We start from the raw sequence: 13,397 nt of genomic DNA, 5'->3' as shown, positions 1-13,397 counted from the left end.
ACTGTATGTTTGAATATTTTCATAGTAAAAAGGTTGATTCTTGTTGAGGTGAGGTCTCACAATATAGTTTGGGTTGATCTTGAACTCACTGGGTACCCCAGGCTGCCCTCAAACTTCCAATGATCCTCCTGCTTCAGCCTCCCAAGTGCTGGGATTACAGGTGTGTTCCTCCACACCCAGCTACAAAAAGGGTTTTTTTTTTTTTTTTTTTTAAAACCCTAGGAAAAAAAAAAAATTTGGATTACAGGTGTGTTCCTCCACCCCCAGCTACAAAAAGGGTTTTTTTTTTTTTTTTTTTTAAAGCCATAGGAAAAGAAAAAGAAATCTTTTCAAAAAGGCACTGTTCTCCTGGAGTTCACATTGTAACAAGCAGACAGTGTCCACAATGGTCCTTGTAGTCATTCTCTGCCATTTTCATATGTTTTTGGCTATCCTTGCCGTCCCATAAGAAAAATGTTCCACCCTCCTGTAAGTGAGAAATAACTCATACTGAGAAATATGGGAAGGAACTCACCTGTCCTGATGTTCTTTCTCTTTCCCCTCACCCTCTCTCATTGAAGATTGAACCCAAGGGTGCTCTACCTCTGAGCTACATGCCCAGCCCTTTTAATTTTGTATTCAGAGACAAGGGCTCAGTAAGTTGCCCGGGCTGGGCTTGAAAGTTTGATCCTCCTGCTTTGGCTTCCTGAATAGCTGGGATCAAAAGGCACCCAGTTTCCTTTTACCTTTCTTTTACTCTTTGCCATATTATTCTGTGTAATGTAAAAAACCTTCAGAACTTTATTTCTGACACAACTTGGAAAATAACAATTCGGGATGAACTTACAGAATGAGAGATTCTTCCCATCTTACACACAAACGTTGCAATTACTGTATTGCACTGCGGTACAGTGTATATTTTTATGTTTCCTTGTGAAACCACCCACTTTAAGGGCCATAAGGAGTAACTGAAGTATAGTAATGGGAAAGTTTATTTTCCCTGGTCCACAGGCACCGAATGGATCTTGCTTCTTGGTAAGTTCTTTGATTTAGACGGTAAGGGTTTCTATTCTGAAGTCACCTTCAGACTCAGTTTGCCAGATGCAAGCATATACTACTCTTGGCCCACAAACTTTTCTACCTGTCCCTCCCTCCTCCCTATTGTTTGTGGTGGTTGTTTCCTTGCTTCTATTAGAAGCATATGTGTGCCTGCAATCCATCTGCGGTCCCGGAAGGGGGCTGGGCTGGTGTTGATACCGGGCTGAATGACTGTTGAGTTCCCTTCAAAATCTGAGATTTTAGAATTAGATTATAATGAAACCCAAAGTTGCGCACTTTGCTACGTGACAGGCATTGTGCTGTTTGGAACACTATGCATTTGTTCTGGTTTTTGGAGCCTGTCTTTTGGAACGCTGTCAGGGCCTATATCCCATCCTTTGGGATAGCTCCACATTTTGCCTTTGCCAAAAAATTATGCTGAGTTCTATCTGGTAAACAAGATAGGTGTCCAGGCTGAGCAGCGGGCATTGTTTAGAATGAGATGGTCATGGCACAGAAACAATTGTGTTCCTTCTCTGGTACTTGGTTTGGGCATGGATGACTGTGTGTCTGTCTCCCTCAGTGTTTCTGCAGGGGTCCTAGCAACAGTGTCAGAAAGGCAGCTCATTGTGTGCATTGTAGAAAGTTGAGCTCCCCTGGCCCAGTAACAGCCCAGAGTATTCTGAGAGCTTTGTGACAGCCCATAAGTCCCCTACGTTTTCTGAGGCTCCAGAGGAGGACCGCGGGGTTAGGTTCCACATGGAAAGGGACCATGACTGTCATGGGCATCCCTACATCCTAGTGCCTGAAAAATAAAGGGCACAAGATCGACACAGCATTTGCTGAATATACTGAACCAACGTCTACAAACTGCCTGTGAAGGTGATTACTAAAGAAATCCTCCAAGAAGGCTTTCAACACTGAAATCATTAGATTAAGTGTAAAGTCACTTACGACCTTCCCTGTGTTTCTTCTCTTCAAAAATAAATGTGTTTTCAAATTGTAACATGTTTTAAATCAGTCTTTCTTATACTTGATGTCAGGAGAAACTTGCCAGTCACCACGCCCAGGATCCAGCAGTGATGCAATCGCGCCGCTCGGAGCTGGGCCCTGCACAGAATCTGTTCGTGTTATCATGACCGCAATTGAGCTTTGGGCCCCAGAAGTACCACAGGTGCTTACATTTGAAGCTACACTGGGATCTCTAATTTTTGTTTATAATTTCTTTTAAAAGACTACATTTTGATACTTTAAGATAGTAAGTTCTTGTCAGTGCAGAGATTGTTACAAACTGGCATAGAAAAATCTCATGAAACAAATTAAGGGATTTTCAGAGCTATGCAGAGAGGGCGTCACCAGCAGTTTATGTGGTCTTCGGGTAGTGAACAGTTCCCTGATAGGAGCCATACCATGATTTTTAAGAGAAGGTGTTTAACTTTCAGGGATTAATACTTCGGTTAAGGAAAATATGAAATTATGAGTTCAGCCAGTTCAGGCAATGAAAGTCAACTATTTTTTTTTTATTACGGCCTCCAAATTATATTACAAACCAAAAGAGGTGAAAAGATTCTACTTGACAAATCTGGGTTCTAAAAGAAAAAAGTTCACACAGGGATGCTATGGAGAATGTCCAAGACCAAACATGAATGGGAAGAATCTTTAGACTGTGAATAAAAACGCTGAGACACCAACGTTATGATAGGAGAGAACGTGCAGTATAGATTATTGTTAGCTTAAAATGGCGTTTTTAACCTAAAAACCTCTTAATGATTAGTTTGACTCCAGATTTGTGGTCTCTTGCAATCCAAGCAAAATGAAATTTCAACCTCAACACATGTAATCGTTTTCCTTTGGTGCTCTCTCTGAGGGATTCTGTGGTCCTAGATGTCAGTGAGAGCAAATGCAGGGATCATTTTCAGCTTCCTCTTCTGCTCTCCGTACTATAGGTGGGGATATCCACCTGCCTGCTGGGCATGTCCTCCTGGAAGGTCCACAGACTCCCAGATTCAACACTGTAATGAAATCGGCCTGATTCTCCTAACCCTACTCCTGGGTTCCTCATCTCACTGAATGGTATCACAGCACCCAGTCCCCACGTCAGACCACTGAGTTATCACTGACCCCTTGCTCTCTTTTACCCTCAACGCAATCTCCAAGTCTTCTCAGTTCTACCTGTAATCACGAGAAGACTGCTTTTCTGTCTCAGGTGATCCGTGAAATCTTCCGTGATTTGTCTGTCTTCTTCAAAATATTCTCAAGGACAAAATATTCTCCTTTTCTGCCTAGCACTCTAGTGCTTTAATGCTGCCCCCCACCACCCTACAATCGATATGCTGGTCAACTAGATGATTTAATAAACAAATAAATGTTTTGGGCATCTGAGAAGTTGGTTTACTCCTGCTGTCTTGAAGTCATTATTAATTTCATTCCCTTTTCTTCTTAAGAGTGCCATAGTTTGGACAATAAGTTAGTTATATGGTTACACTGTTCACGCGTGTCTTTTGGAAAGGGTTAGTTCTAAAAACTAACATGCCCTGTGCTGGTATCTCCCATTTGTCATCGAGAAGCAGGAGATCACAAAGGAGGAGGAGCGTGAGGTTGGAGTATTCATTCAGGCTCCCTCCCCGTGCGATCTCCCAGGCAGATGTCCCACTACGTGCTGTGCACCATGAAAACCAGTCACCATCAGAAGCATTAGTCTCTCCACAGCACTCCCACAGTGCCACAACAGGTAACCATAACTGTGCGCTTTAGTTTAGGTTTCCTAGGAAACAGACCCTGAAACAGAGCTTGGCAGAGGACCTGTGAGGAGCACAAGACATGGGATTGGTCAGACAGAGAAGCTGAACTGTGATGCACAATTCTCCAGCTGACATGGCCCTTACTCTTGGCCCAGATCAAGACCAGGGAGTGAGACTCTGTACCCCGTGTAGCTGGGACTATGGGCATTCGTCACCATACTCAGCTCTGCGGAAGAATTCTTACACAGGGCTAACAAAGCAGGAGATAGCAAAGGTATTTTCCACTTGCTTCAGGCTTGTCACATTCAACCCTGGAACCTATACAGTCACATTGACCATTTTCTTCTTTTTAGGGAAATTCAGTAATAAAAAATGAAAATAGGACACCATAGTTATATTTTATCCCAGAGTTACATTTTGTCTCAAAGTTTCTTGATTTTGAAATACATATATTTTATACAATAATTATACGAACATAGCTTCATGTATAGTATCTATAAATAAAAGATGTTTTTTATTTTTAGCAATTCAAAATACAATGTTTTAGTAAAAACAAAAAGTTCACAACCAACCCAAACCCTATAGATAGTATCTGCATACGAGCTTCTATTATATGTTTTATTACAAACAAAAAAATGTTTGCTGATGTTAACACTGGCTGCCTTATGAGACTGGGCAGGTTCGTAGAGGATGAGAGGGAAACAGTTGGCTTTGTCATACTTTATGTGTCACTGATAAACTAGGAGGAAAAGTCCAACAGTGAGTATTTTAACAAGCAAGAATGGAGACTATGTAGATTTATACACAGGTATCCACAAATCCCCAAAATAAGATTTTATATTTCAATTTTACTTTATATTCCAATTTTACTGTTTTTCAAGGGCAGTCATCAGTGAAAGGTTCATGTAAACTAAGACAAAGCTAATTGTTTCCCCTTCATCCTCTACCAACCTACCCAGGCCCATAAGGTAACCAATGATAACATTAGCTTGTCATCTTCCATACATTTCCTTTTTTGGGGGGGTACCAGTAATTGAACTCGGGCCCTTGTGCTTTCAAGGCAGGCACTAGAACCACCGAGCTCAATCCCCGGCCCCCCTCTTTTTTTATTATAATAAAACGTACAATACAAGCATATATGCATGTAAATGTTCTCTTTTTTAATTATACAGTTTTCTGAGTGCTTTTTCAAATTTAAGTGAAGCTTAATAAACAATTCTTAATTATGATTCTTAATTACAATTGAGCAACTCCTAACTGTTTGTCATTTGAGTTTTTTTGGTGTGAAATGGAATTCCAAACGCAGCTACTCACTTTTGAGGAAAGAGAATTTAAAGAAGCGACTGGGGTTTACCTAGTTTAAAAGGTTGAAAGTGAGCAATTAAAGGTAGTAATATCCCAGTTGGATTTCACAACTACTTAATAATAATACAAGCTTTTATGTTGGTGTAGAAGGCACATGTAACAGCTGGCAAAACAGCACTGTTTGTCATTGACTTTACAATGAAAATTAGAGCTATCTTTTGTGTCAGTGGATATGCATTTTTAAGCAGATGTCACCAATATCAGGGATAAAATAACAATAGGAATCCGGGCCCTACAGTGAAGTCCGGGTGGGAAATGGTCCATGCCCCTTCCTAAATGGAGCTCACCCATGCTCACGGCACCTAATAGAGCACAGGTCACCTCAGGAACACGTGTGTTTCCTTAGCTTTATGGTCATTTGCCAGGATCCAAAACTCTTTGGAGAAAATAAATTTCTGGCCAAAATTTAATGGGGTGGTGGTGGTGGTGGTAAAGTAACTATATATTCTACAATGGTCCTAATTTCGGGTATTTTGTTTCACTATTCCTACACATCAGAGTATGCCAATTCTTGGTTTTGCAAACCAAGTGTGACCCTCCTGCGAATCTTGGTTAAAAAAAAAAATTGAAACTGCTATTGATAGCAAGGAAGATGAGAAGTTTATGCTCTCTTTTTCAGAAGATTCTGTCTTATTTGCATCAGAGCGCTAGTTCTTAGCTAATAGGTGGCTACTCCTCCCACTTGCTCCACTAGACTGTGAGCTCCATGAGGCCCTACAGCCCAGCCGTCCTGTCTATTTCTGCATGCCTCTGACAACTCCTGGCACACAGTAAGCTCCCCATAAAAAGTGGCTGAACCCAAGGTAACAAGAGCAATGGCAGGTAGGAGCAGGCTGCTTGGGAGTCCAGAGGAACGGGCTGATCTTTTATATGGGGATGAGCACACCTTTACAGGTCACTGGGGTGGTTTCATTTACTCATCTAACAAATATTTATTGTGGGTCCCTTGCCTTGTACAGCAATGAATACACTGACATAGACCCTACTCTTGTTAAGCTTATAATATCATGGGATGACAGACCTTTTTTAATCACACAACACACTAATTACAAACCATGGCAAATGTGATGAAGAAAAAATACAGTGTAGTACAAGCAATTATACAAAGGAGTACCGCATGATGGCTATATACTTTGCAAACGTATGAAAATGGAACACTTTAAAAGATGAATTTTAGGGTATGGATATTATATCTCAAGACAGCTTTTATTTATTTATTTATTTATTTAGGGTTTTTTTGAGACAGGGTCTCACTATGTAGTTGAGACTGACTTGGGACTCACTATGTAGCCCAGGCTGGTCTCGAACTCACAGCAATCCTCCTGCCTCAGCCTCCCAAGTGCTGGGATTAGAGGCGTGCACCACCACGCCTGGTGAGACAGCTATTATTTAAAGAGAGAGTATGATAATGGATTAAGAGCACAGCTTTGGATCCCTGCATTTCTGGGTTCATAATCCTGGCTTGGACATTTACAGCTTATTTAACATTTTGCAAGTACTTTGGTCTCTTTACCAATAAAAATAATAGCTCCTTTTAGGACTGTTCTGAAGATTAGACAAGTTGATATTTTCAAAGCAATGGCAATGGTACCTGGTTTCAGAAGAGGTGAGCTATTATTACTTTGGGGAAGTAAGGGTTTTGTTGACTGAATGTGTCCTTCTAAAGCTCATGTTGAAATCTTAATTCCTAATATGATAGTATTAGGAGGTGAGGCCTTTACAGGGTAATTAGGTTATCAGGGTATAATTCTCATGTGTGAAATAATTGTTCTTATAAAAGGGTGAAAGATTCTCTCTCTCTTCATCTCTCTCTTCTTTGTCTTTTCCCCCTCTCTTCCTCTCACCCAGATAGTAGAATAAGGCTTTCTTCAAATAAGAGCACCCTTACCAGATACCAGATCTGCCCGCACCTTGATTTTAGACTCACAGCCTCCAGTGCTGTGCAAAACTGTGATACCCCATCTACGGGATTCTGCAAAAGCAGCCTCAACTAAGACTGACTAAGACGGGGGAACAAGAGTCAAGACAAGATAACACAGAACAGAGGCAAAAATCAGAAACTTCAAAGCTTTTGACATTTGGGAACCCATGGCACTCTGTTTAAAATTTTCAAGGAGTTATGTTTTGATTAATTTTGCTCTTGGAACAAAACTGCCAAGAACATATCTGAAGTAATAATAACATGAAATTGTACAAACATATCTATATATGTGTATCATGATACTTTTTACTGTAAAACACAATACAAATATGCTGTCTTTACTCTCTACAAAATTTTCACTTTTTTTTTTTTTGTTTTTTTTTTTTTTGAGACAGGGTCTCACTATGTAGTTCAGACTGCCCTGGAACTCACTATGTAGCCCAGGCTAGTCTCAAACTCACAGCGATCTTCCTGCCTCAGCCTCCCGAGTGCTGGAATTACAGGCATGCAACACCACACCCGGCTAATTTTCACTTTTTTTTTTATGGTTTAGTTCTAAAATATCCCCCCAAAATCTCACATATTTGAAGGTGACTCAATCATGGGGCCAACTGTATTCATCAGTAGTTTACTCCATTGATAAGATCAGAGCTAAATGTGCTGTTTGGGGGTGGTTCCTAGCTGAAAGAGGTGGTTCACTGTGGGCATAACCTAAAAGGATATATTCATGACCCTGGTTCTTCATCTTTCTCTCTACTTTCTGGCTACCATCATGTGAGCAGCCAGCAGCTGTCCTTCCACATTGCTGTTGGAGATGGCTGACCATGGACTGAACCCACTGAGCAAACAAACCTGTCCTGCTCTAAGTTGCAGGTGAGGGATATTTTGTCCCAGAGACGGGAAAGCTGACTAGTGCAGTTTTATATAAATATAATCCATTTGCGATAAGTTTTACTGTTTAAAAGTGTACAAGTCAGCAGTGTTTAGCATATTCACAAAGTTGTATAACAGCCACCACTATATAATTCTAGAACATTTTTATCAGCCTCAAAAGAGACTTCCTACCCAGTAGAAGGTAATCCTGTTCCCCCTTTCTCTGAGGCCCCAGATATGACTACTTTGTCACCACGTCACTACATGTCACTCAGTCCCTACCTTTACTCTTGGAACTAAGCCACGCTGTTTTGGGAGTCTCCAGAGTTTACCTTCAGATTCCGGGGGAAAAACAAATGACTTCTGGTCAATTACAGCTGGAAACAACCTTGAGTAAAAAGATAGAATTTAAAATCAAATTTGCTGTCATTAAAGTTTCTCAAGTTATAATTTTAAAACAATACTTCTTAGTTAATATTACATTTTACAGGAAACATACTATTGGTGATTACAATAAATTAGACTAATTTTTAGGATTTTTTACCATTGCAAAACTACAGTTGTTTTATTAAGCATAAGAACTTCTATGTCTGATAAAGACCATTATAGCATGAATAAAAAGCACTATCACTGGCTGAGTTTATGTAACCAACAACTGACAGAATTATTACACTATAAAGCATTTCTTGGTAGAGAAGAATACATGTTGTATTTTGTTTTAAAAGATTAAATTACAAGATAGCCAATGTTAAAAAACATTCAAAATGGTGATCGCTAAGTCTTTAATACTTACATTATTTAAATCTCTGCTATTTTATATAATTGCAGAGATTTAAATTTCAAAGTTGGTTAAAGGTTTTCCTTATTAAGTAGTAGATAGACCCATGGGGAAGCAACATTAAAAAAAACTGTAAGAGTCTGGGCCCTGATCCACCGCGGGAAGGAGAGCCATGCCTGCTCCCGACCCAGCCGCCATTGCTCAAGCACCAGGAAGGTAGCAGTGCAGGAGCTCCTGAACCCCCATAAGCCCCACACACACACTCTCAGACCTCCTGACTGTGCCAGTCTTTGGACCCACTGTGCAGAGACAGAAGTGGTCATCAAGGGTATTTTTCTGAGTTCCCAACTTTGAACATCTTTAAAGAAAGGGCGTGGGAAACCTGTAATAGAACGTTGTGGAGTTCAACCATTCAGAAGGTTGGGGAACTCAATCTGGGCCTTGCAGCACGAGGTCAGTCAGCGTCATAGGGTTCAGCCATCAGCTAATTGAGATCAGGGGTCTTGCATCCTTGCTCCGTCTGAGCCATTAAATGGTAAATACACTCTACTGAAATTTTGTTCACTGCAGACATGTTCTGGACTGCTTCTTGATTTCAATTTAATTCAAATGATTTAAGGGTGATAGACTAGTGACTACCACAGGTGGTCAGTGTCCAAGTTGTGCTTGATCTTAATGTGTTGCTGATTGTATCAGTTGGGATAAAGCATTGCGGTTGATTTGATGAGCTGTTTTCTCTGATGTTATGAAGATGAGAATGTCTGTGGGTCGTTAGAGACACAGAAGCTAGGGCGCAACTATATCAGGAAGATTTGGGTGATAATCCAGAGATTAAACCAAGGACAGTCCGACAATAAAAATAAAAATGAGAAAACACTTAAGCGAGACACAAGGACAGACTTCCAGTTCACCAATGGCAAACAGTAGGGCAAATGAGGATGAAAAGGCCGATAGTGCACAACCAGGACACCCTGAACTCAAAGCACAGGAAGTAACAAAACAGATCAATCAGGCTCTAGAAAAATTCAAAACAGAAATAATTTCCCAGATAACCATAGAGATAGTGAGCAAAATGGAAGTTGTGATTCGAGACTCTAGAACAGAAACTGACAAAAAAATAGATGAGCTCAGGACCATGATAGAAGCCATGAAGGCCCAGCATAAGAAAGAAATGGAAAAAATAAACGCCCAACATAGGAAAGAAATGGAATCCATAAAACAGATTCAAACAGATATCCAGGAGATTAAACACTCTTTTGAAAGTGTACGCAACAGAATAAAAGAATGTGAAGATAGGCTCTCAGATATAGAAGATAAGATTGCAGTCAGTGACCATGAAAAGAGAGGTCTCTTAAAAACAGTAAGAGATCATGAGAAATCGATCCAACTCCTAGATGATGCAAAGAAGAATAACATAAGACTGATAGGAATACATGAAGTAGCAGGAGAAAATACAAATGACTTTAAAAAGCTGTTCACAGAATTAATGACAGAAAACTTCCCAAACAGAGGGGAAGACTTTGACATTCAGATAACTGAGACATATAGGACCCCAACTAGCTACAATCAAAAAAAATCTACACCTAGACATATAATAATCAAGATCCCAGAAACCCAACAGAAGATCAAAATACTAAAAGCAGCAAGAGAAAAGAAACAAATCACGTACAAAGGAAAGCCCATCAGAATCACAGCAGACTTTTCAACACAAACCCTTGGGGCAAGGAGAGCCTGGAATGAGATATTTCAAGTACTAAAAGAGAACAGCCTCCAACCTAGACTGATGTATCCTGAAAAACTCTCTTTCAGAATGGATGGGGAAATAAGACACTTCCACGACAAAGAACACCTGAGAAACTACATGAATACCAAACCAGCACTACAAGCAATTCTAAACAAGATCTAGAAAAAGACAATGAAGGCAACAACACCATGTGATCCAACAGAGCAAATCAAATAGGCAAGGCAAGAAATTAAAAGGAGAAGGTGAAAAAAGTAAAAAGAGTCAACAAAAGGCCAATGACATGTCAATAATAAGTCAGTACATATCAGTTATAACCAGCAATGTCAATGGCCTCAACTCTCCAATCAAGAGAAATAGACTGGCAAAATGGAATAAGAAGCAAAATCCAACAATATGTTGTATACAAGAAACACACCTAGTGCAAAAAGAAGCCCATAGACTGAAAGTGAAAAGATAGAAAACAATTCTTCATGTGACAGGAGCCCAGAAAAAAACAGGGGCAGCAATCTTATTTGCAGACAAAGTAAATTTCAAACCAAAACTGAATCTAGTATTATTGATGTAGGATGGTACTGTATCATACCTCTATGAATGTAAAATATCTAGTACCTGCTTTATGATACATAGTAGGGACCGTGCTTTATCAGAGCTACATTTAATGATATTACTCTAGAATGTTATCTTTCCAGATGATGATTAAGAGGCTAATAGAAAAAATGGTCCCAGGTACCACAACAGTAACAGAACCTTGTTGTTTTCTGGATATTATTCTTTTCTGTGTTTTTTTTGTTTTGTTTTGTTTGTTTTTTTTTTAATGGAATATGTTGAATGTCTATAATTTTGTTCAGATGACTCCAGAACCTGGAAAAGCTGTTGCTGCTATCGATGCATAACATACTATTATTAGTCTTTTTATATAAATATAAATACATATATATATGTATATATATATATATATACATATATATATATAAATTGAATTTTGGGAAACTTTAATGGTGCTGCCAACTTTGGAAAAAGTCATCCCAATTTACTGTGTTGACTTGGCATTGTACAGAAATGGACAACCATATTGGTCTAGAAATGTTAATTTATTTATTTTTTTTCCATGTGTACAGGGGTAACACATCGTACTAAATATGGAAGGTCATGTCTACGTGGGTTTGATTACAGAAATTAATAAAGTATTCTCTAAATAATGAAAAAAAGAATAAGACTATAAGAGCAAGAAGCAATTTAAATATGTTCAGGGACCATTTTCATCTCCAGAATTAAGGATTATTTTAATCTTACATCATTGCCTTTTCTCTTTTACTTTCCTTTTTAGTTTTATTTTAGGATTCCCTATTTTTAATGTTCATACAGAGATTTCTTTAACTGAAATACCGAATAGTTTCTTTGGTGTGAAAAACTATAATAGTACACAGGATCCTAATGAGATAATTAATAATGTGAAATAGGAAGTAAAGGGCTAAACATGTAGGGAAAGTGGGAAGGGTGGGGGAAAGGTAATAAGGGAGAGGAAAAAAATATGAGAAACTGAAAAAATGGAAACAAAATGTCCCATGTTGTTCTCGCTGTGAAGATCAGAGAAAAAATCCTTTCTCCTGCTTCTAGCAGGAGAAGTAACTAGCTTGCAATTTACCCAGAGTTCTGTTCTTTGTTGTGTTCTCTGTAATGAAGGCCGGTTAACAAGGTAAAGTATTTTACCAAAGCCGAGTCTGACCAGGAGGAGGGCAAGTAACCAACTCCTGCGGACCCCTCTGGCCTTCCTCTGGCCTACGATGAAGGCGGGGCGGGGGCTGGATGGCCTGAGAAAAATTTAAGAAGGTAACTCCACCAAAAGCCTGAGCCCTGATCTAGGAATGCAGAATGCTTCCCCTTCACACACACGTTTGCATTCACCTTATCACCACAGCCTCAGAGCCCTGGTATAATACAGGACTGCAGATGAAAACAACAGCGAGGTTCAGACTTTATTATTCGAAAGAATTTTTAGGGAAACAGAAAGACAAAGGGAGGCAGAAACAAAGGCAGTAGAGGAGCTTGAAGCCTCAAACATCTAGAGTTGTAGCCACAGCGAACACAGCATAACTCCTAGCCAGATATACATAAACCCCGCGATAAAGGTCTAGCTTGCTAGCTTTCAACAAAAAGAAAATTGTGAGACATGCTAAAAGACAAGGAAAAAAGAAAAGAGTCTGAAGAGACAAAGCAAGGATCAGAACCAGATTTGGCTATGACAGAACTTTTGAAAATATCACAGCAAGAAAATAATTACAATTAATTTGGAAAGGAGTCTAAGGGGAAAAAATAGACAACTGCAAGGACAGATAATAGAAGCATGTATTCTTACAGTCTAAGAATAAAAAAATGCTAGAAATAAAAAATACTATAAGAAATGAAGAAGGCCTTTGAGACATGGGCAATAAAAGAATCAGTGTGCTTGAAGAAATATCAGAATAAACCCCCAAAACTGTCATGTAAAGAGGAATAAAGAAGGAGCAAAGTAAAACAGAATATTCAAGAACTGCAGGATAATTACAAGCCATGCAACATACACATGATGAGAATACCAGAAAAAGAAGAAAGAGACAAGGGAGCAGAAAAAGTATTCAAAGAATAATGGCTAAGAATTTTCCAAAATTAATGACAGACACCAAACCACAGACCTAGGGAATCTCCGTGAATGCCAAGCAGGGTAAATACAAAAAAACTACCTACTGTGAGCATATCGTATTCAAACCATGGAAAAACAAAGAAAACCCTGCAAGAACCTGGGGAAAGCTACTAAGGACATTTGAAAACACACACACCATGCAAGAAAGGAGAATCAAAATCTTGAAAATGTGTGAAGAAAAAAACTTGCCAACATGGAATTCTTTCTTTCTTTCTTTTTTTTTTTTTTTTTTTTTTTTTTTTTTTTTTTTACGGGCGTGATCTTTGGTGTTTGTTTTT

At 39.2% G+C, this 13,397-nt stretch overlaps 1 protein-coding gene across 8 annotated transcripts in view; it reads right to left on the bottom strand.

The window, feature by feature from the left end:
- Positions 1 to 13,397, bottom strand: part of Iqch (IQ motif containing H) — a 192,513-nt gene that overhangs the window by 164,070 nt on the left and 15,046 nt on the right. For all 8 annotated transcript variants that reach the window (XM_010643289.2, XM_010643293.2, XM_010643292.2 and 5 more), the window contains one exon: positions 8,200 to 8,305. In XM_010643289.2, the coding sequence (XP_010641591.1) occupies positions 8,200 to 8,305 (106 nt within the window). The remainder of the gene's footprint in view (positions 1 to 8,199; positions 8,306 to 13,397) is intronic.

Source organism: Fukomys damarensis, unplaced genomic scaffold (assembly GCF_012274545.1).
Source record: "Fukomys damarensis isolate Sample0158 unplaced genomic scaffold, DMR_v1.0_HiC HiC_scaffold_25, whole genome shotgun sequence".
In the NCBI taxonomy this organism is placed as follows: domain Eukaryota; kingdom Metazoa; phylum Chordata; class Mammalia; order Rodentia; family Bathyergidae; genus Fukomys; species Fukomys damarensis.
This window is presented reverse-complemented; position numbering and strand designations above follow the sequence as displayed.